Source organism: Rutilus rutilus, assembly GCF_951802725.1.
Source record: "Rutilus rutilus genome assembly, chromosome: 7".
Lineage (NCBI taxonomy): Eukaryota > Metazoa > Chordata > Actinopteri > Cypriniformes > Leuciscidae > Rutilus > Rutilus rutilus.
This window is the reverse complement of record NC_140221.1, coordinates 15,922,835-15,947,952: the sequence shown is the minus strand read 5'-3', so window position 1 is coordinate 15,947,952 and position 25,118 is coordinate 15,922,835. Positions and strand designations below refer to the sequence as shown.

General features: G+C 42.7%; 1 protein-coding gene across 4 annotated transcripts in view; it reads left to right on the top strand.

Moving 5' to 3' along the window:
* LOC311293630 (uncharacterized protein) overlaps positions 1-24,667 on the top strand; it is an 88,050-nt gene extending 63,383 nt beyond the window's left edge. For 2 of the 4 annotated variants that reach the window (XM_084414044.1, XM_084414041.1), the window contains exon 17: positions 13,410-13,719. In XM_084414044.1, coding sequence (XP_084270170.1) covers positions 13,410-13,584 — 175 coding nt within the window. In that variant the 3' untranslated portion in view covers positions 13,585-13,719. Of the gene's footprint in view, positions 1-513; positions 1,299-13,409; positions 13,720-24,583 lie in introns of those variants that run through there. The other 2 variants (XM_084414043.1, XM_084414042.1) reach the window with 2 other exon arrangements.
* The last annotated feature ends 451 nt before the right edge of the window (positions 24,668-25,118 follow it).

Below are 25,118 nucleotides of genomic sequence, written 5' to 3'. Positions count from 1 at the left end.
GCTCCAGCCCATGAGTCTGCTCCAGAGCCCGCTCAAGCCCATGAGTCTGTTCCAGAGCCCACCCCAGCCCATGAGTCTGCTCCAGAGCCCGCTCTAGCTCGAGTCTGATCCAGAGCCCGCCCTAGCACAAGTTTGCTCCAGAGCCCGCTCCAGCTCATGAATCTGCTCCAGAGCCGCTCCAGCCCATGAGTCTGCTCCAGAGCCGCTCCAGCCCATGAATCTGCTCCAGAGCCCGCTCTAGCTCGAGTCTGATCCAGAGCCCGCCCTAGCACAAGTTTGCTCCAGAGCCCGCTCCAGCCCATGAGTCTCCTCCAGAGCCGCTCCAGCCCATGAGTCTGCTCCAGAGCCGCTCCAGCCCATGAATCTGCTCCAGAGCCCGCTCTAGCACATGAGTCTGATCCAGAGCCCGCCCTAGCACGAGGTTGCTCCAGAGCCCGCTCCAGCCCATGAGTCTGATCCAGATTTCAGTCTGCTTCAAGGCCAATCCTAACCTCTCTGTGCTCTGTGTTTCAGTTCCACCAGATCTGCCTTGGGGGTCTTTGGCTTCACCATGGTTGTCATCGGCTCCACCTGCTCCAACTTGGTGGTCCTCAACTAAGCCTTGGTGAGCTTCAGCCTGCCGCCTGCTCTGCCGTGGTGGTCTACGCTGTTGTGGTGGTCTTCTGCTCCGTCGTGGGGGTCTTCAATCCCATCTACACTGTTGTGTTGGTCTTCTGCTCCACCGTGGTGGTCTTCAGCCCTTGCTGCCCACCCTGCGCCACCCTGGCCACATGTCCTGCCTGCTCTTCCTTCGTCTTACGTTTCTCTTCCATTCCATGGACCTGACCCTCCACCCCGCCACCTGGTCTGCGTCTGGAAGCCGCTCCTTGGGAAGGGGGCTATGTCACAATCACCTGCTGGAGTGACCTGGTTGTCCACACCTCTGGTCCCCTCTTGTTAATTTCCATTCACACATGGACTACATTTCCCAGAACTCACTGCCTGGACTCATCATCCGTGATTGCTGTCAGCTGTGTCTCATTAACCTCATTAGCTCACCCTACTGTATATATGCCTGGTCAACTCGGTCATTCATTTATTTACTTATTTATTTAACAGGGACAGTGCAAGGCACTCAGCCATACCAGAATTAGCTACAAGCTAAATTTCATCTGTAGTCCCTGGGCAGGAAGAGGTAACATACAATTAATCCAACAAACATATAAATATACCATAAAACATCATCACGCAAGTAGCCTTTCAGACAACAATAAAGTGCAATATTAATAGACACAACAAATGCAGTGTTAGGATACGACAAAAAAGTTTATGATTAATGGGTACATGATTGTATAGATTTTAGCCATAATTTTATTTTATATTTAAAACAAGTAAATGTACTGATGTCTCTAATCTCGTTTGGGACTGAGTTCCAGTACTTAGAGGCTCTGATAGAGAAGGCTGATCTGCCAAACTCAGTACGTCTGTGCTGTACGGCACAGTGACCTCTACTGGTCGCCCTGGTTGTTCTCCGACTATCTGAGAGCAATGATATGAACTCCTCTAATGGGGGCGCAGCCAGATTATTAATTACTCTGTACACTAAACAAACATTGGCAAAGCGCATAACATTTTCAAAAGTCAAGAGTTTGTGCTTTTGAATGATATTGCAGTAGTGATAACCTGGATTGTGAAGTCTTGGTTGTGTCCTGCACTTTTGTGCGCTCCATTGATTATATGTTCCCTGGTTTTGACCCTGTTGTCTATTACCCTTTCAGTAAATACTGCGTTTGGATCCTCAATCTTCATATATCGGAGCAGTACATAACAAACATACCTGCTTATGCAAGCAGGTAAAAATGAGTAAGAGAAATGGGGAGAAATGGTGCAAGTCTCGTTATTCTCCTCGCCAGCTCTTTACTCTTCTTTTTGCACCATTTCTCCCCATTTCTCTTACTCATTTTAACCTTCACATTCTCTTTCAGTTCCTCCTTTGTCTATTCAGTACTTATGGAGAGTATGATTGCTATTGACAGTCTTGTTTCTTATCTTATTTCTAATCCTGTGATCAATAAATATATATACATATACTGTATACCACAATTTTTATTCACAATTTAGCACATATTACACACACAGCCCAACAACATCACACAAAACAGTAAGGGACAATACAGGACAGTAAAGAAAAAAAAAAAAAAAAAAATTCTACACTACCACAGTCTGTGGGTTATCCAATATTCAATGAGAGTTTGTCATTTTTAGTCTCTATATAATTCAGTACTAAGGACCATGTGGATTGGAAATCTTGCAGTCTTGAATGCAGTTTACTTGTAATTTCTTCAATGGGCAACAAGTCTATTATCTGTTGTATACAATATTGCCTACATTTAAACTCATTTAACAAACATTTTAGAAGTAAAAATGAAACATTTAAACATTCAGGTAGCCTAATTCAAGTGTAATCAACCAGTCTGTTATCCAATTTCCACCGGATCAGCGCTGGTTCTCGTGCTGAAGATGGACTCGTGCTCTGCGGGTAAACTTCTAACTTCACCCTGGGTTTCACTCATAGCCGAAAGATAGCCTGCGTGCGACTGACTCCATAATAACCTATCAATAAACAAACAGTGCACACTTCTGAGGACATTTTATCATCCAAATTAATTATATTCATTATCATTATAGGAATAAAGTCGTGTGTTTTATGCAAGGCGTTTCAATCACGCGAAAAGACAGGCGCGACTCTCGTTTAGGTGTCACATTACGCCTCTGTATGTTGTTTTGCATTAAATACAATTATTTAAAGCACAGTAATGATTTTATAGATAAAATAAAACATGCACAAACCTGAATTTCACAGAGGAAATGCACCAATTCTGCGACGCTGAGAAGATTGAACTGTTCTGGACTGGAGAGAATTCAAACAGCCCATGCTCACTCAACCGTTGAGTTGTCCTCAAGTCAGATGGCAGGGGAGGGGTGCATTGTTTTAATTGAGTAAACTCCCAGATAGCAAATAGTAATTGAAACGATGTTAAATCAACATCCCGCTGTCAACGATAAAGTAATTGAATCAACGTCGAACTCTGATGTTGATTCTTCATCATGTTGCACCCTCTATTATCATTGAAACAACGTTTAAATCATACCTAGAGATCAACAGAATTTCAATGGTATTTCGATTACAATGGATATTGAAACAATGTTGAAATCCCAGCATATCAACAAAACTTCAATGGTGTTTTAGTATACAGGTTTATTCTGAAGGTCTGTAATTTTAATATAATATTAAAAACATTATTAGGCTATAATCCTGCTTTATCGACAGCCAGGATGGGCTAGCAAAATATAGAAAATAGAAACTATACCTTTAGGCTATAACCTAGACTAGCACAAATGACACCCCACGCATTCTTTAAAAATTAAACAATCATTTTTATTGTATTATTATTATTATTTTTTTTTTTAACCTGCTAACTCCTGCTGCGTCTGTCTTCCAGCTCCTCCCGCTCGGTCTGGGGCGTAGCGCAGCCACTTCTGTACAGCTTGAGCGAATTAAGTCATAGGTGTTTGCCGTTGTAAGACGTTGAGTCAAGGCATCTGGAATACAAGTAAAAGTATGCTGTGATTTAGTCAATGATTTGTTCAATCAAGCTGTCGTCAAGGATTGGGAGCAGAACATGGCACGAACAAAGTAGCCTACACATAGGAATAAATCTCACCGCAAAAACAGGCTAATAATAATAGGCTATGTCTTTAAAATTAACGAGGCATTTAATTGTTTCTATATGAAGTATGTGGGGCCAAGCCCCCCCTTGACGCCAGGCCTGGTAGTCAGGCGCTGTAATAACAGTGCGCGCACGGCGCGCGCGCTTCCCCGCGCTTAGAAAAGGTGCAGATCATCAAAAATTGTGATATCGCATAAGCACTAGTATAAACCGACTGTTATCATTTCTGAAAACAAACACAATGGAGTTACAAAACTGTATCGCACGCATATCGCAGCCCTGCTTGAGGATTATATTTTGGATTTGTATTACGACGAGATCGGTCTAATCGGCATTTCCAGTTAACGTTACAACTTGAGACAGTTCTGCATTGAATAAAGTAAAGGTAACTTACATGTCTTCTGTGTAATTCTGGCCCGCCGCGGTCACTTCTGTGGGTAGCGCTAGATGGAGCAGTATGCTAGTGTTGGTTCCGTCGGTGTTCTCCGGCGGTCAGAACAGAAGAAATAGCGGTGCTGTGTTAATAGATTTCACGACACTAGCAATGGGTACAGCAGACATGTATTTTGAGCTAGCTATCACAAAAATAGACGGGACTCGGAGGTTTTGCTAACTTTATAACCTAGAAGAGAACCGCGAAGTAGCCTACTTTTGGCAGATTTTGACACATTGGTAAAACAAAACAAAAATTTCAGTGACAGCAGCACTGCGTCTGTTACACTGACCATCATGTTAACGATCAACCTAACAGTATTTGATTTGGCACAATTCATTCATATCGAACATTAAGCAAGCTTACCTGTACGCTTGTGCCAAGGGTCCAGAAATGAGCTGTGTCCGGTGCAGTACGTTGGTGTTGATCTTCCGGTCAACCAAAAATCGATGGATTTTCAATCATATTTCCCGGTCAACTATATATCGATGCATTTTCAATCATATTTCCCGGTCAACTATATGCCGATGATTCTTCAACAACAGCGTAGTTTCCCGGTCAACTATAAATCAATGACTTTTCAACACATTCAGCGATCGCCCGGTAAACCAAATATCAATGCTTAATCAATCATAAAGATAACTATAGATCAATGTTGTTCCAATATTGTTGCCATCAACATTAATAACATCAGGTTTTCATCGATATGGTAATGGTGATTCAACATTTATTTTGCATTGAAATTTCAATATCAACCATAATGATGATTCAGATGGAAAAACAATGTTTATTCAATGTTGGCTTGCTGTCTTCTTAAGAGTGTTAAATATATTAATAATATTGATTTGAATTAAGTAATACTTTTGGTTCTTGAAACAGATCAGTTTAATTCTTCATTCTCAAATATTTTGATAGAAATTTCACAAATATATTAAGTGTATTATAAATAAATAATTGGTTAGTCAAATACTAAATTCTTTTAGTGAAAAATACTTAAATATTACTGTAAATTTTAGATAAAATTAACTGTTTTAACTGTTTTTAGTCAATTATTTTGGTATGTTTAACCAAGTGTAGTTTAGACAGTGTAGAGTGTAGCCTAGTTTATCCAAGGCGGGTCTCACTTGTACTCCAAGATATTTAAAACCATATACTGATCAAGAAATGGGGCATTCTTTCTTAGCATTTTCCTAAATGGGCGAGCAATTGATATTTGTAAATTAACCTTAGGCCTTGTACCAAATACCCTGAAATCTTAGAGAAGTTTTGAATATCTGCCAAAACATGGCTCAAAGTTGCATAATTCAGTAACAAATAATAAAGTATCGTCAGCATAAAGTGAAATTTTGTATTCACAATTAAGCAAACTTATAGGCCTATATGAGGCACAACTCTGAGGTCTTTACCTTCTTTTAATATAACAGAAATTCTAGCTGTTTTCATAGAAACAGGTAGAGTGTTATGGCTAGAGAAGTCGTTAACCATTAACATAAAACTAATTTAAGTTGTTGCCAGAATATTTTATAAAATTCTTGAGAAAAGCCGCCTGGGCCTGGCGATTTATTTGCTGGCAATTAAGCCGCGTTTCCACTGTCGGGCCAGGGCCGGGCCGTGCTAGTGCGTGCCAGGGCCAGTCGCGTTTCCACTGTCACTTCCGGGGCTTGATCGGGGCTTACTCGGGGCCAACGGCCAGGATTTCTGGCCCGTCGAATACCTTGGGCCAAAGCGGGCCAGCTCGGGCTAGAGGAGTGGTTACCAACAGAGGAGGAGTTTACCGTTGGGAGACGGCAGCGCCGGATGAATTCTGTCAGCATTTAAGACTTAAAAATAAAATAATTTAAATCGCGTTCATGTTTGAATGCCTTCTGTTTGTGATGCAAAAGACTATGCGCGCTAGCCGTTACCATAGTAAACATAGTAAACGCTTGAAGATACACATAGTAAAAAAAAAAACATAGCGAATGCTTGAAGAAATCAGACCAATCTTAAAGGCTATCACAGTCATGTTTTTATTTGATCTGTCATAGCCTACGTCTCGTCTCTTTAAACCGGACTATCAAAAAATAAAGTAACTTTTTTTTTCGGGAGCTTCCTCTGTTTCTCTGACTGAAAATATCTGTATGGGAGTCGAGAGAGTGCTAAGGCTCCTCAGGTCGTATGGCATATATTTGTAGAAATTATAATTTTTTTCTAAATGTGATGGATTATGTCCTGTAACTAAGTTACCAGATAAAGAAACAGACGCGACTGAAAAAGTAAGTGTGCATGTCCTCTTTCTTTTGTGAAATAGACCTAACGGTAATTTATTTCTGAGTGACTAATGTGCAATTTTCACATAAATTAATTCATTATGATCAATGTATCACTTTTTATTGTAAACCTGTGGTAAAACATCGATGCTTGGGTTTTAAATATTCAAGTAGCTGCTAAACAAACAAACAAAAAAAAGCTAGCAAACGGCCGCTTTTATCGTGTTTGTTTTCAACGCTGTTTCCAGTGATATCTGATTAGTTTTCTGATAAAAACTTCCATTTGTTGGTGAAATGATGGGTTAGTGTGACGTTGTCCCAGAGAGGCGTGTTACGGGCGTGTTTTAGTGAAGCGCTGTGGAGCTTCTGGCCCGACAGTGGAAACGCATGCCCGGTGCTATTGGCCCGAGGCTATTAGCCCGGCACGGCCCGTTTAAAGCCCTGGCCCGGCCCTGGCCCGACAGTGGAAACGCGGCTGATTTAATTGTAAAAAACACCTCTTCCTCAGAGAAGTTTTTATTGATGGTTTGTTGATCTGAGGCTGTAAACAAACGGTCTAAAAAAGCTGTTGCCTCAAAAATTGGTTTCAATGGCCATTATAGTTCTCTTAGCTTGTTCCTTTTTTACATAGATATAAACACTAGATGTCGCCTTGGGGTTCTAAACATGCGTCAAAACCGCCGCCATCTTTGAACAGGGGTCTTGCCATAGGAAGTAACTAGGTAACGCTGCTATCTCCGCCTATACTTCAATTTTATGGATGATACCGGACTTTTGTGCTGCGTATGGATGTTCACACGAACGAAATGAAAACCAGACAGCATGGGATTAGATTTACTCTGTGGATGGTAGTAGTCAAGTTGTTTTTTAAAAAGTTCAGTGTACATTTCTCTGCTTGGAGGAAGAAAATGAACTGTGATTCTCGCACAGCTAATGAACTGTGAATATTCTTTAGATATTATTTGAAATAACTCTTGTGTTTAAAATGTACAATATGCAGGAGTTGATCCTCAATACCCACTTTTGGCTGTGATGTGCTGTGTTGTTCCTAACTTTTGATTTTTTACCAATTGTACTCAAACCTTTTAATGAAAAAAAAAAAAAAAAAACCTGTAAGTACAGTCCTAATAGTATGCTGGTCCTCTCCCTGTCAATCTTCAAACAGTACATCCATGATTATTATACATAGAATTCCGCAAATCTTATGTATGTGTGCGTTTTGCACAAGGACAGTGGGCTCAAGGGCTTGTTTCTTTTCCTTGCAAACTGGGGATGGAGGTGTGGAAGGACACTGAAATTTGTGAAAATGTCAACTGTTTAAATCCTTTCTTTAAAGTGAATTTCGTTTTGTATAAATTGTATCTTAATTTTAATAAATTTTATTCATCAACAAATTGCTTGTTGATATAATCATGGAGGCGTCCGCGCGGTCACTTACTTATTGCACGTTAACTGGAGCGCATCTCATCCTAACTTAACGAAACTCAGCCTATGCCTCACACAGACAAGAGAAATACATCAAATACACAAAGCTTAAATAGTCTTTAAACGAAATAATTTAAAACGAAAGAAAAAAGCTAGGCTACTCTCTGATTATGTAATCCATTATGTGCATTTCTCTCTCTAGGCGCGTTCACTACGGAGATGGCGATCGTCAACTTCATCTCTGCAGCCGAGTCGACACTGTCAGAAGTTTATTAATAAAAATCAATGCACGCGTCACCGGATTTACAAATGCACTTCTTGCTTGTTGCACGCACACATATTATGTCGAAATAACGAGATATTATGTTGAAATAACATTATTCTTAATAAAACATCTTTTAGAATATTTGCTTGAATGCTGAATGTTGCGCTTGTTCAATTTAATAAAATTAAAAATTTAATTGTGATCATTAAAATAATTGAATATTAAATATTTAGTGGCCAAGTTTTGCTCATTTATATATGTATTATATAGCAATAGTTTATTCTAAGTTTACTCAAGTGGAAGAATGTGACTAATAAACGTAGGCCTACTAGCACTATGCATTATATTTTGAAAAAGAAGTAATTATCTTAATATCAAAACCTTAAATTTCCTCTGGACTCAATGATAAATACATGACTGACCGTTGGAACGAACCATAAAAACTCGAAAATCGCATTCATGACGATTTATGGTGATTTTATTTCCGTTAGACCTTTGCCTACATTGACGCTGATGCATTAAAGAGGAGGGGCTCCCCTGTTCCAAGATGGCGGCTCTATTGACGCATTCGTTCCAATGAACTGCCGTATACAAGGCGACATCTAGTGTTTATATCTATGCCTTTTTTAAAGCAGCACTCAGTAGCTTCGGGATTTCTACGCTGTATTTTCGCTTTTTGCTCGCAGGTTTCTCTCTAGAGCTCCCCCCACAGCTTCGGAATACATATTTGACAACACTGTTGTAAAAACTCGTTGGCGATTCTCAGACACCAGAGGCTAGTAGATCAACGACATCAAAGCAGATGGGACATTCTTTAAAACGTCTTCTTCATTCGGGTTCGGACAGCGTGAGGGAGCGCAATAATGACAGCATTTTAGCAGATTTTTTTGGCCGCAAAGCAGTTGTTTACATCACGAGACCTGATATCACGCGATACTTCCTGACGCCCGCCGCCGCCCCAAAGTTGCAAGTGCGTATTTTCCGCTCACGGGCACCACGGGCACCAGGGGGGTGCGAAACGACCACCATTCAACCCGAAATAAGTATTATAACCATTCCAATGACTCCGAAGCTGTTCAGTTAAGGTTAAAAAGTGACTTAGTTCACCTTTAATAATATGCCAATTGTTTACCTGGTCTGTTCCCAAATTCATGCATCTTTTGTTTCAAATACATATTTTTTTTGTCTGATATAGTTTGAATTGTCTAAGTTAAAATTTGCTAATTTGTTCCCAGTTTTCTTCAGAATGATCTTGCTTGTGTAATGCTTCTCTAAATAACAATTCTTCCTTTACACCATTAGTAATTGATTTTATTTATTTATTTTTATAAGAGGAGTATGATATAATATGTCCTCTCAAAGTAGCTTTTTCTGCATCCCAAAGTATGGATGGAGCTGTTTCAGATGATAAATTATAAGTATTAAAGTCTTCAATCCACTCTCTCATTTTCTTAGAGAACATTTCATCTTCTAATAACAGGTTATTAAATCTCCACATTTTAGATTTGTGAGCTTCATTTAAATGCATGGTCTGATATAGATATTTCATGTATTTCACAAGATGAAACAAGCTTCATACATTTCTGGAAGAAATAAATAATCTAAACGAGAATAAGATTTATGCCTATTGGAAAAAAAGTATTATCCCTTTTTATAGGGTTCATTTTTCTCCATGCATCTATTAACCCTGTTTCCGATCTTAAAGCACACAACATTTTTGCGGATTTATGGTTATAACCTCCAGAATGTGAGGATCTATCCAAATATGAAAGAGTAAAGTTGTAATCTCCTCCCATCAAGCCAAATGTTGTACATTGTGTATTCAAAAGAGAGACCATATCAAAGATGAATGTAGGTGTATCTATATTAGGAGTGTATTAAAGGCACAATATGTAAAAAAAAATATAAGCAAATTTTTGCTTTAAAAATATAAAAAATCACTATATCTATGTTATATATATTTTTAAAGTTGTGTATTTACATTATCCCGACAGTTCCAATTAACTTCTAAATCCAGAGAAATTAATATTTTAATTCGAAGACACGGACCGTGTCTTTATTTCCGTTTTGTCGCCCCTCTGGTTTCCGCTCGTGCTGCCATGGCAACCAGAGCTATGACCCAGAGCCCTCTGATAGTAACCAAACTGACGCGGACAACTGTGTAGTTCGCAATGTCTATCTGCACGCTGTTGTTGTTTCGTTCAAACATTATGGAAAATGGCAAGCAGAATTTGGATAAAAAAGGAGAACTAAACCGAGAATCAATATCAGCGCGGTGTTTTCGAGATGCCTAGAGCTCCCATAGACAGTATATAAACGAGAGCTCCACGTCCGAGACTTCGACAACTCCTACATGTAACGTTACTTTATTAAACAGGTGAGCACATTTACATAAAACTAATCAATATTATATAGTTCAACAATGATAAAATGTTAGAATATGATCTGTATGTTATTCTAATGTTGATCTAGCTTACTGCTAGTCTCATACAGACAAACTAACGTTAACACATACATTTCAACACATTCAAATGCAGTTTAGAGTGATAGTGTAATGTTAGACCAAGTGAAACAGCGCTGCGTTACCTCACAAGTTTAATTTGTCTAGTAAACTGACCTGTGAGTAGTAATTCTGCGTGTAGTTCGGTAAAATGAAATGTCCATATTCCTTTTATATCCGTGGGACTCGCATCGCGTTTGGAGCTGATAGCTGTCTCTTAGCAATCCCGAACTGCTTCATATCACAGTCATGATAAAAGCATCGATGTATTCAGTCATCCATAAACATTATTAGATCGGCCGGCTTGACGTTGACGACAACATCCATAATTCTTAGCATGTGTTGCGTCATCAAACTACGCCTTTGTTATTGTAAAGAGGTTAGCGACCCCTAGTGGCGAAAAATTCCATACTGTACGTTTAAGTATAGTTATCTGTTTGCCCCAATTTTTCCCATTCACCAAGATATATCTTCCCTCTGCATCTGAAATCTGATCAATTCATTCAAAAGGTATGTGTTTGTGAAACAAAATAGCAATGCCTCGGCTGTTTGATTTAAAAGATGAGAAGAAAATTTGTCCAACCCTGTCTTTCTGTAGTTTAAGATGTTCTTCAGGTAAAAGGTGAGTTTCTTGTAATGGCTATTCCCACTTTCTCTTTTTTGAGAGCTGTAAGTATTCTTTTCCTTTTGATAGGATGTCATATACCTTTAACATTCCATGTAATTAATTTGAATAATTTATCCATAGTAGTCTTTTAAAGAAAAAAGAAACTCTTGCAACCCTTCAGGCTAGCATGACAGGTAGAATTTATGAAATAAAAAAGCAACAGAAAAACTCACACTCACATACATATACACTAACAAAAATGTTCCATCTGCACCACCCCATTGCCGGGTAATATCTTTTGGCGACCGTTGTTTTGTCTAAGAGTTAGGGTCAATGTAACCACGTTTGTTTAGGCTACATACCCTGAAGCAGCTTGTGGAGTGCCCCCCTGCCCCATTCATAATAGTTTCTACAGTAAGCAAACAATCGCTTTCTGGCATATCCTAAATAAGCTTGTTCAGCCCCAAAGCAACATTATCACTGAGTATCCGAGGGGACTATAATCAACTATTAATCTTTTAACACAAACAGTAGCGTTCCCAATGAGCTAGTTGCTTAAACACTTCAATAAACACATTATGTCTCTTTGTTTGTCTCTTCAAAGGAAAAATATAAACAAAGAAAATAACCAAAAATAAAGTTCAAGGGCTTCATTGGTATTCTTAAAGGCACAATATGTAACTTTTTTGCTTTAAAAATAGCAAAAATCACTATATCTATGTTTTTTAGTTGTGTACCTACATTATCCTGGCCGTTTTCCAACAACTTTCAAACCAGGAGACACGTCCCGTTTCTTTATTTCCGTTTTGTCGCCGTCAATGGCGTCATATCCGCGTTGTCCCTGGTTTCCGCTCGTACTGCCATAGCAACCAGAGCTATGAACCAGAGCCCTCTGATAGTAACCAAAGCGACAGACGCAGACAACTGTGTAGTTCGCAGTGTCTATTTGCACGCTGTTGTTGTTTCGTTCAAACATTATGCACCATGGCAAGCAGACTTAAAAAAAGGAGAACTAAAACGAGAATCAATATCAGCACGGTGTTTTCGAGATGCCTAGAGCTCCCATAGACAGTAACGTTATATAAACGAGAGCTCCACGTCCGAGACTTCGACCGCTTCTACATGTACTTTATCAAACAGGTGAACACATTTACATAAAACTAATCAATGTTATATACTGTAGTTCAACAATGATAAAATGTTAGAATATGATCTGTATGTTATTCTAATGTTGATCTAGCTTACTGCTAGTCTCATACAGACAAACTAACACATACATTTCAACACATTCAAATTCAGTTTAGTGTGCTAGTGTAATGTTAGACTAAGTGAAACAGCGCTGCGTTACCTCACAAGTTTAATTTGTCTAATAAACTGACCTGTAAGTTGTAATTCTGCACTCGCGTGTAGTTCGGTAGAATGAAATGTCCATATTCCTTTTATATCCGCGGGACTCGCGTCGCGTGTGGAGCTGATAGCTGTCTCTTAGCAATCCCGAACTGCTTCATATCACAGTCATGATAAAAGCATCGATGTATTCAGTCATCCATAAACATTATTAGATCGGTCGGCTTGACGTTGACGACAAGATCCATAATTCTTAGCAAATGTTGCGTCATCAAACTACGCCTTTGTTATTGTAAAGAGGCTAGCGACCCCTAGCGGCTCCATACTGTTTCGTATCTCCATACAAAATTCCATACTGTACGTTTAAGTAAATAAGTAGGCTAACCGAATTAATGTCCAAGCCATTATGTTTTCTAATCATACCTCAAGTGTGAAGTCACGTTGTTGTCGCGTCCAGCTTTTGGTTCAAATCAGCTGTTTGTTGCATAATCGTTCTGATGTCACACTCAGTCTCTTGACGAAACTCTTTAAATTCATCTTTTAGTCCTTTGAACTCATTGCTTAAGGAATATTTTAACTCGGCAAACAATTTGTGCATTTCACTTAAGTCAGCCATGCTGTTTGCGTCACCAGCAGTTTGTTTGTTTGTTTTCTTCTTTGACTGATACTTATTAACCTCCATATGCGTTCCGGAACGAAGGTTCATAACTCAATTTTCACTGCCAGGCATATTTTCTTCTTTAAATGTAGGATAGATGAAGTACAGAGTTAATTTCGGGGGAGGTATGAGCAAACTCAATCAAGCTGGCGCCATGTCACCGGAACCTGTGACATGGCGCTCCATTGATTATATGTTCCCTGTTTTTTTCCCAGAGCAAATTCTGTTGGATGGGGATTATGCAGTCCACTCATTTTAGCTGCCCCACAAGAACAGAGAAAGGTATTTTTGCAGCTTCACTATGCAAATGTGTTAGAAGACAAAGTGCATGTATATTTGATGAGGAACAAGGCAGCCTTGTCACTTTTCTGTGGGAGAGACAGAGCTTGAAGTGCACCGAAGAAGAAGAAGCGACCTCCAGCCACACTGAAAGTAATACGCCATCTCTGCAGACAGCTTTTAGAGTTGAGATGAAAACTGTTTGTAATTCCAAAATGATCAGACTATGATTTAAATCTTGAGCCTAATCATAATCTTATGGCAACCCAATTGATACTGTGGGACTGTAATAAATGATAAGCTGTTTACTCATTTAGCACTGATTAAAGGCCATACCGATGGACCATTTAACTTCCGTCCTGGGCAGCCACGGAAATGCAGAATTTACTTCCATGCCGAATCATCCTGAAAACACATCTGCCTGTAACCCTGAAGACCTTGATTAACTAGTTCAGATGAATTTGAAGAGGGTTTGAGTTGAACTAAAAAGTGACATTAAATGTATGGTAAAAAAAAAAAAAAAGCTGACAGTGGCGGTTCAAATAACTTTACTGTAAACATATGATATTTCAGGGATTGCAGCATGTAATTTTGGTCCCTGTATAATTTACACTTTATATGTTTCATAATCTTGCATTGTTTGCATGCATATAAATACATTTGTAATAATAATAATTATTATTATTATTACTACCGGTGTTATTATACCATTTATACCATTCATTTGTTTTGTTTAAAACCATTTTTCACTATATGGTAATTTAAATTACAGGTAACCAATTAAAATTTGACTGTAGCATTTTTCCAGTTTTTTTTTTTGCGTTTTTTTTTTTCTTTCTTTTTTTTTTCTAACATTTTAAGTGTAACACTCAAATATCTTAACAACCAGGGGTGCGTTTCCCGTACAACTATATAGCTCGCTGCTTAACTACCATAGTACGATGCATCGATGGAGAAATCGTACTCGGTTACTAACGTAACCTCGGTTCTCTCTAGAGAGGGAACGAGTACTGCGTAAGAACTTACGCTTGGGGGAAAGTCTCTTTCCGCGAGATACTGAAGCCAAAAATTATCCTTAATTTTTATATAATGCAAAACGCGTTGCAGCAGCATACAGACATAGGCGAGGCAGCTTGCGCGCCTATTGGCTGCCCTGCGGCAACTGCAGCAGCCTTTCGAGAAGGCGCTCTTGACGCCTTGACCAATGGGGGTGCTTCGCGCACATTTGCATAGCGTCCCGCCGAAATAGGCGTGGCCCAGGGCTATAAATATAGCGTCGAGAGGCTGGTTCACTGGTTTTCTTCGCCGGAGCGAACCAGAGCGAACTGCAGGCACGGCAAGGATACGCAGTACTCGTTCCCTCTCTAGAGAGAACCGAGGTTACGTTAGTAACCGAGTACGTTCTCTTACGAGAGGTTCTCTCGTACTGCGTAAGAACTTACGCTTGGGGAACACAATGTAAAACGCCGTGCGTGCTGAGATCCAATACCAAAGTCCCAAGGGCATGTGCCCGGGGCCCATATGGTACATGATCATCAGGGACTCACAGAGAGCCCAGGAAGAGAGGCTAAAGCATCATTCCTGAATAAGTAGCATCCCAACAGGGTGCTTTAAGATAATAGTGTTCCACACAGTCAGGGCGAAATTTGGCCTGATCTGATGAAAATTATGGGTCTTACAATTGCCCTCAGGGCTGCATAATCGATCCGTGAGCATTGCTCATCAACTCCCAGTATTCTGAGCCGACATCGGGGCAGATAGTACTGGCTTATTAGACCGACAGCAGCTTAGCCTGCAAAGCGGGAACTTCTAGGTTATAAAACCTGATAAATGTAGACGGGGAGGCCCAGCCTGCCGCCATACAGATATCATGTAAAGAAATCCCACTAGACCAAGCCCACGAAGAGGCCATGCCTCTTGTGGAGTGCGCTCTGACACCTAATGGGCATTGTAGGCCCTTAGAGATGTATGCCAGCGCTATGGCATCCACTATCCACCTGGATAGGGTCTGTTTCGTCACAGCTAGCCCTTTAGAGCGCCCGTAGAACGAAACAAATAGCTGCTCTGTCTGTCTGAAAGCAGACGAGCGAGACACATAAGCTCTTAATGCCCTGACCGGGCAGAGCAAAGCGGCGTCCTTCTCCTCGTCAGGGACCGATAAGGCCGACAGGGAAATGACCTGGGACCTGAAGGGTGTGTTGAGGGATTTAGGAACATACCCGTGTCTCGGTTTGAGCCTGACAACAGAGTCATTTGGCCCAAACTCCATACATGTCGCGCTTACTGAAAGCGCTTGCAAGTCCCCCACATGCTTTACTGAAGCGAGAGCCAAAAGAAACGCTGTCTTGAAGGACAAGTGTTTGATATCCACAGATTGGATTGGCTCAAATGGGGCACCTTTCATGGCCTCCAAGACCGTGGAAAGGTCCCATATGGGAACTGAAGGAGGTCTGGGAGGGTTTAACCTCTTCGCTCCTTTTAGGAAGCGAATGACCAGATCGTTCTTCCCAAGTGACTGGCCTAGCGTTGGTTTAGCAAACGCCGCTATAGCTGCCACATAAACCTTGAGCGTGGAAGGGGTTCTGCCCTTTTCCAGAAGCTCTTGTAGGAAGGAAAGAACGTCCGTCACCCCACAGTCCTGGGGCGACGCGCCACGGGCTGTGCACCAGCTAGAAAACACAGACCATTTTGAGGAATAGAGCCGTCTCGTAGAGGGCGCTCTAGCCTGCGTGATCGTGTTTAGCACTCCCGTAGGGAGGTGAGCGGGTACCCATTGATGGCCCACACGTGTAGGGCCCAAAGCTCCGGGCGAGGATGCCAAATCGAGCCCTTGGCCTGGGTGAGGAGGTCTCTCCTCAGCGGTATCGGCCATGGGGCAGAGCTCGCTAGCTGCACCAGAACTGGGAACCAAACCTGTTTTTTCCAGAACGGAGCTACTAGTAGCACCGAGCATCCACTTTCCCTGATCCGCTCTAATACCTGAGGTATGAGCGAAATGGGGGGAAAGGCATAGAGCGGGCAGCGAGGCCATCCGTGAGCCAGCGCGTCCCTGCTCTTGGAGAAGTATATCGGGCAGTGAGCGTTTTCTTGAGACGCAAACAGGTCTACTTCCGCTTTGCCGAACTTCTTCCACAGCAACTGGACTGTCTGTGGATGTAGGGACCATTCTCCTGCCGGAACATTGTTCCTGGACAGTCTGTCTGGTCCCAGATTCAAGTGGCCGGGCACATGGGCTGCTCTCAGAGAGCGCAAATTGTGCTGGGCCCAGACCAGGAGGTGTTCCGTCAGCCTGTGAAGGGTTTGGGATCTGACACCTCCCTGGTGATTTATAAAGGCCACCACCGCCATGTTGTCTGAACGGACTAAAACGTGGTGTCCTGCTATCTGGGGATAGAAGCGCCTGAGCGCTTTGTCGACTGCCATCATTTCCAGGCAATTTATGTGTAGAAGCTTTTCCCGTTCTGACCATAGGCCAAAGAACGGTCTGCCCTCGAGCAGCGCTCCCCATCCCGAGGTGGAGGCGTCCGTGGACACCACCTTCACATTCGAGGAAGTCCCCAGGCTTACTCCTGACCGGTACCAGTCGGTCGCCGTCCAAGGTTTCAGAGCTGAAATGCATTTCTGATCGACCTTGAGGCGAACACGACCGGAAGTCCACGCTCGGCGCGGCACACGCGCTTGTAGCCAGAACTGTAGTGGGCGCATCCGAAGGAGGCCCAACTGAAGCACTGGCGATGCTGCGGCCATGAGGCCCAGCATCCTTTGAAACTGTTTGAGCGGGACCATAGCGCCGCAGCGGAAGCTTTCCGTCATGCGCTGAACGGCCAGTCTGCGTTGTGGCGATAACTGAGCTGTCATAGACAGCGAGTTCAGGTCTGTGCCCAGAAAGGATATTTCCTGACTGGGAGACAGCGAGCTCTTCGCCCAATTGACTGTGAGACCTAATTTCTCGAGGTGCTCGAGCAAAACGGTCATGTGTTCTGTGAGCTCTGTACGAGACTGAGCCAGAACTAGCCAATCGTCCAAGTAGTTCAAAACTCGCATCCCCTGAATTTTCAGGGGAGCGAGGGCCGCGTCTATGCACTTCGTGAATGTACGGGGTGCTAAAGACAGGCCAAACGGTAGGACTGTATACTGATATGCCTGGCCCTCGAAGGCGAATCTCAAAAATCACCTGTGACGTGACGCTATTTGTATCTGGAAATACGCGTCTTTCAGATCTATCGACGCAAACCAGTCCCCCTGGCGAATTTGCGAGAGGATTTGTCTGGTCGTGATCATTCTGAAAGGGCGCTTCGAAAGCGCTCTGTTCAGCCGTCTTAGATCTAAAAATGGGTCTGAGACCCCCGTCTTTTTACGGTACCAGGAAATATCTGCTGTACAGGCCCCCTTCGCTCTGAGCTTGAGATAGGGGTTCTATGGCCCCTTTGCTCAATAGTTTCGCTATTTCGGCTCGAAGTAGATGAGCTACTTCCTTCTTTACCGTAGTTTCGACTCGCGCTTCGCAGCGGCGAGGGCGTCGAGCGAACTGTAGCGAATAGCCTCTTTTTATAATGTTCAGCACCCATTCTGATACCCCGGGAAGCTGTGCCCATGCGTTCGCATGAATAGCTAGGGGTTGAATGAAGTCTGCGCTCTGGCCGTGACAGTGTGGCGGCTGAAGAGCTCTTATGTGCGGAGACATAGGTGCCGTGCTTGCGGCAGACGAGGCGGGGGGTGCGCTGATAACAGCGGGCAGCCTGCCCGCACTCAACTCTGATACAGCGAGTAGCTGAGAGGAGGCGAGCGGGCGAGACCCTTTGGGGTTTAACATGTCTGAGTGCGCATATGGGCGCGACACAGCGGGCACATGAGAAGCACTGAACACATCTTTGGCCAGTGACCGTATGTGTTTTGGTTTCGTTTTTACAGAAACCGGAAGACATGCAGTGTGCAGTATATGTGGGCACTGAGTTGTGGGCACATTCACTACTTTTAATGCGCAATCGACCTGAGTCGATTTTATGAGCGCGAGCTCTGTGTGAAGAGCTGTGCTTGTGTGTAGGAATGAGCACGTGACAGTGGGCATTTTTTCTACACTCATAACACCATCGGCCATGGCCGGAACGCCAGAAATTACACTCTTTGAGGGATATATCTGGGTCGCCGTAAAAACGGCGTTTGTAAGCAGGCAAGCGGGCTGTGTTACCGACTTGTTTACTGATAAATAAGCTGGAACAGTCACATTTTCTGGAACTGAGCGAGCTGGTAGTTTTGGTGGAAGTCTGGCCGCAGCGGGATTTGAACACCGTCGTTTTCCTAGAAGGGCTAGGACGACTTTGAGGCCTCGGGCTTGATTTCAATCTTTGGCCGAGGACCACGTTGAGGGCGGCGGCCAGCAGAGCGAGAGCGCGGTCTCGAGCTTCGGGCCTGTTTCCGCTGTGAGGCGGCGGCGGCGGGCGGTGGCTGCGGCTGTGAGCTTCGAGCAGACGGCTGTTTAGAGCGACCTGTTGCGGAGCTAGCGCGCTTAGGCAGGAAATGTTTCATGGCCTGCGATGTCTTCTGTACCTCAGCGAATCTGTCCGCAAAATCCTTGACGGACGATCCAAAGAGCCCAGCAGAGGAGATGGGAGCGTCGAGGAACGCAGCGCGCTCCGAGTCCGGCATCTCAGACAGTGTTAGCCACAGGTGTCTCTCAGCAACGGTGAGAGAGGCCATAATCCGCCCTACAGCCTGTGCAGCAGACTTAGTAGCGCGAAGAGCGAGGTCTGTAGCGCTTCTCAAATCCGCGACGCTTACAGCTTACAGTCCTTCCTCATCAAGTTTGCAGAGAAGGTTGGCTTGGAAAACTTGTAGCGTGGCCATCGTGTGCAACGCAGCTGCAGCCTGTCCAGCGGCGGTGTAAGCGCGGCCGTGCAGAGCTGAGGTGGTGCGGCAGGCTTTAGAGGGAAGCGCAGTCTTAGCGCGCCGTCCAGCGGAGGGCGGGCAAAGATGATCAGCTACAGCTTCCTCTACTGCAGGGAGAGACTGGTATCCTCTGTTTTTAGCATCATCAACAACGGAGAATGCTGCCGAAACAGAAGTTTTAACTCGGGCTGAAAAGGGTGCAGACCAGGATTTCGCGAGTTCTTCGTGAAGCTCAGGAAGAAACGGCGCGGGTCTAGACGGTGTTGCAACACGGTCCCCTTTAAGAAAGCAGCCATCCAGTCGGTTGTGTGCTGGCTCTACGGGCGTCGACCACTCGAGGCCGAGGCTCTCAACGGCCTGAGAGAGCAGACGCGTCAGCTCTGACTCAATGCTGGCCCGTTTCCCAGACGGCTCACGGGCAGGGGGTGCGAGATCCACAGAGCTCGGATAATCCTCACTGCCTGATGCTAGGATAGAGCAGCTGTCCTCCTCCGCAATTTCTACATCATCAGATTCATCCGCGACCGATGAATGAGCTTGCCTCAGTGGGAGGAGGTACAGGGCCTCGCTGAGCGCGGCGCTTCTTACGGCGCGGCAGCGCGGCGGGCTGGGGTGCAGACTCGTGAAACTGTGCTATCCGAGTCCTCAGAGTCGCCATAGACATCAGCTCGCAATGAGGGCATCCGCCGTCAGCGAGCGTGAGAGCTGCGTGATCTTCTCCCAGGCAGGAAACACAAATAACATGGCGGTCCCCGTCGCTGAGAGGGGCTCTGCACGAGCCACAGAAGGTACGAGGCATCTTGAAAAAGACGCTCGGCTCTTTTAGAGAGAAAAAGTGTGAGTCGCGGGGCGAACACACACTAGCAATGAAAGGATATAATGCACCGGATAGCGCAGCAGGAATGTCAGCAGAAGGCGGCGCGGCCAGCGGCTTCGATGCAGACTCGTCCCGCTGAAAGGCTTCTTCAGACGGCGCGGCTTCTCTCAGGGTCCAGCGATGCGTGAGCTCCGCTGAAGAGATGAAAATCAGTGAACCAGCCTCTCGACGCTATATTTATAGCCCTAGGCCACGCCTATTTCGGTGGGACGCTATGCAAATGGGCGCGAAGCACCCCCATTGGTCAAGGCGTCAAGAGCGCCTTCTCGATAGGCTGCTGCAGTTGCCGCAGGGCAGCCAATAGGCGCGCAAGCTGCCTCGCCTATGTCTGTATGCTGCTGCAACGCGTTTTGCATTATCTAAAAATTAAGGATAATTTTTGGCTTCAGTATCTCGCGGAAAGAGACTTTCCCCCAAGCGTAAGTTCTTACGCAGTACGAGAGAACCTCTCGTAAGAGAACAACTAGCTAGTCACGACTGTTTCCCGAAACCGTATGTTGCAAAGTATCGTTCAACCACGTTGGTTTATGACGTATCGCACGTGGTGAACTAATAACTTATTTTAATTAATCTGTTTGAGATCGAATTAACGCTAGATTTTGTCATATAAGCTACAGACATGGCATCTGAAGACCATTTCTAATTTTTCTCAGTTATTTTGCTTTATTACCAGACTCAATATTTGGCTCGTTCTTACATTGTAGAGCACGTTCGCACATGCGCAGTCTTCAAAAACGGTGCTTTAAATCTCTTGACAAACTAAAAGACGTAAATTACATTTGTATGTATTCTAAATAAATAACACGGGTTGTACTGAATGTCAGCTTGCTTATTTTGCTAAAGATACGGATTTATTCAGTCTACATCTCATGTAAACTAGAAACTATGCTTCTAACCACAGCTCGAGAGCTGTCGTTCCAACCACACAAGTTTGCGATGCTGTTTGCGAACGTTCGTTGGAACGATGGTTTCGGGAAACACCAAATCATTGAACTATGCTGATAACGACCATAACTTGCGACCATAGTTGGCTAACGATGCTTTCGGGAAACGCACCCCAGGCTGTTAAACATTTTAGTGTGAAATTACAGTATATTCCAGGTTAATAATTGCATTACTTTCACAGTCATTTCACAGTAGGTATTTATTTGTATATATTAAAAACTTTCTTGTATATATTAACTGCACTAAAAAAGTACAGTTGTAAAAAAACAACAAAAAAAACATGGTTTTACTGTGAGCTTACAGTATTGGAAAACACAATTTACTGTAAACAGACAACATCATACTGTATTTCTACAGTGCATATGTATTTTGAAGGTACACAGCATACAGTGAATAGATTATGCTGTGGAGTTTCTTGATTCTTGTTGGTTTTATCTGTGTTATATACGTGTTTTTATTATTTATTGAACAGAACAGAAATTTGAATATGAATACAGACGGTCCAAGATCCCAAGCAAACGGAACACTAATCACCATATTGGTGACTTCAAAACCATTACAGTGGTAAATAATTAAATTTCTTACAGTGGCATGATTAAAGACAAGATTATAATGTAAAATCATAGTAAAACAGCAGTAAGTTACTGTGGTGTCAGCATCATTCTGCTGTTTAAATGACTCAGTATGCATTGATGTCACCGTACATTTCTGACTACAGTCATTTATTGTAAAATAGATTTTCCTGTAAATTCCTAACAATTTTTTACAGTGCAGATAACAATGCCCTGCAGATAAGAAAAAAAAAAACTTCCTGTACAAAAAAGGCTAAAAGTACAAAAGAATATAAATGATTAAACCTAATTTTAGATAAAAAATACATAATGTGCTTTGCTTCATCATTCTATAAATGTAACTTCTAAGACTTCTAAACATTAGGAGACTGGAAACATGTGCATTAGCCCATAATACCTATAGCAGTGATACTGAGTTGTTCAGAAAGGAGAAGAGAGGAAACAGGGTGATACTCAGCACACCTTTACCATTATTCCACATGAGGGACAATTTACTGAAGCATTTCATATATGTAAGGAGCGCAAGAGCAATCTTTTAGTTATTGCTTCAGAAATGCAGCAGGTATAGAATCATTTGCTGAAAAACCACTCATGGCTTTCCATCTCATACCAGATCATCCATCAACCATAGTACTTCAAAGATCTGTTAACGCTCAGTATGTCAGGAGGAGTGTCTGTAATTGACATTCAGATTCAGATACTGTAAGTCTAGACCCATTTCATGATACTATTAATATTATTATATCTAATATCAGATTACATAAATTGACATTGCTCTTTGGTCATCTTGAATGCAGTTTAGTCACGTCAAGTGGTCTAGGAAAGTATAAAGAGGACTGGCAGTTATGCTCCTAACTTTATGCTTCTTTAACTAAGCTCTGTCTTCTTGGGAAACTGGGTTACAGAATCCAGTATTTCTCTTTTTCTCTTCTGAATCGTTGGCTCTTTATTCCCAGTGGTTTTTATGAGGCTTTCAAGTATCCAAAAGGACACAAAAGCACCATAAAAATAGTCCACATGACTCCTGTCCTTCTTCTGCCATAAGTTACAGTGAGGAAAATAAGTATTTGAACACCCTGCTATTTTGCAAGTTCTCCCACTTAGAAATCATGGAGGGGTCTGAAATTGTCATTGTAGGTGCATGTCCACTGTGAGAGACATAATCTAAAAAAAAAAAATCCAGAAATCACAATGTCTGATTTTTTAACTATTTATTTGTATGATACAACTGCAAATAAGTATTTGAACACCTGAGAAAATCAATGTTAATATTTGGTACAGTAGCCATTACAGAGGTCAAACGTTTCCTGTAGTTTTTCACCAGGTTTGCACACACTGCAGGAGGGATTTTGGCCCACTCCTCCACACAGATCTTCTCTAGATCAGTCAGGTTTCTGGGCTGTCGCTGAGAAACACGGAGTTTGAGCTCCCTCCAAAGATTCTCTATTGGGTTTAGGTCTGGAGACTGGCTAGGCCACGCCAGAACCTTGATATGCTTCTTACAGAGCCACTCCTTGGTTATCCTGGCTGTGTGCTTCGGGTCATTGTCATGTTGGAAGACCCAGCCTCGACCCATCTTCAATGCTCTAACTGAGGGAAGGAGGTTGTTCCCCAAAATCTCGCAATACATGGCCCCGGTCATCCTCTCCTTAATACAGTGCAGTCGCCCTGTCCCATGTGCAGAAAAATACCCCCAAAGCATGATGCTACCACCCCCATGCTTCACAGTAGGGATGGTGTTCTTGGGATGGTACTCATCATTCTTCTTCCTCCAAACACGTTTAGTGGAATTATGACCAAAAAGTTCTATTTTGGTCTCATCTGACCACATGACTTTCTCCCATGACTCCTCTGGATCATCCAAATGGTCATTGGCAAACTTTAGACGGGCCTTGACATGTGCTGGTTTAAGCAGGGGAACCTTCCGTGCCATGCATGATTTCAAACCATGACGTCTTAGTGTATTACCAACAGTAACCTTGGAAACGGTGGTCCCAGCTCTTTTCAGGTCATTGACCAGCTCCTCCCGTGTAGTTCTGGGCTGATTTCTCACCTTTCTTAGAATCATTGAGACCCCACGAGGTGAGATCTTGCATGGAGCCCCAGTCCGAGAGAGATTGACAGTCATGTTTAGCTTCTTCCATTTTCTAATGATTGCTCCAACAGTGGACCTTTTTTCACCAAGCTGCTTGGCAATTTCCCCGTAGCCCTTTCCAGCCTTGTGGAGGTGTACAATTTTGTCTCTAGTGTCTTTGGACAGCTCTTTGGTCTTGGCCATGTTAGTAGTTGGATTCTTACTGATTGTATGGGGTGGACAGGTGTCTTTATGCAGCTAACGACCTCAAACAGGTGCATCTAATTTAGGATAATAAATGGAGTGGAGGTGGACATTTTAAAGGCAGACTAACAGGTCTTTGAGGGTCAGAATTCTAGCTGATAGACAGGTGTTCAAATACTTATTTGCAGCTGTATCATACAAATAAATAGTTAAAAAATCATATATTGTGATTTCTGGATTTTTTTTTTAGATTATGTCTCTCACAGTGGACATGCACCTACGATGACAATTTCAGACCCCTCCATGATTTCCAAGTGGGAGAACTTGCAAATAGCAGGGTGTTCAAATACTTATTTTCCTCACTGTATTCACTGGAAATCTTCAGTTCTAGCTGTGCTTGGCACAGTTATGAGAGTTCATTAGAGAAGTAGTGAAGTCTGATTCATGAACGAAATATTCTTTTGAGTCGGCTCTTTTCAATTAATCATTTGATCTGATTCACTGGAAAGCAGTGTCCACTACATTATCCATCTTTTATGTTATGTGTTACAGAATAAGTGAGATGGGTTTCGAACAACATGAGGTAAATAATGACAGAATGGCAAAGCTCTCCTTCACATCAGCTACAAATGTGATAGGTACTGTGCAGTTTTATACCATGATTTATGTAATTAATGACATGTTAACATTTCTCTAAATTTATTCCAGCTCTACTGACTACAGCAGTTAAAGCACTTTACACTATTTTGTAACCTTGTGCATGTAGCACATAAAGAATAATAAGATTTGTGAAATGCAGAAGATCAAGCAATATTTAGCCTTTGCTTGCCTTAAACCACACAGCATAGAGTGGTGTAGGTATGACATCACTTTGTAGGCCAATCAGCAGTTAGCATCACACTTGTTCCCTTGACAAAAACCTAATAGGACTTTGCCAATAGGCTTTTGGATTATCACAAAAAACAAGCTCTGTGATCAACAAAAGTTTATGATACTTACACGTTTTGTCCATCAAGATATTTTTCACAGATGAGCACAACTTTGATGAATTGTGAAGCCTAAATGCAGTCGCCAGAAGTAAAAAGCT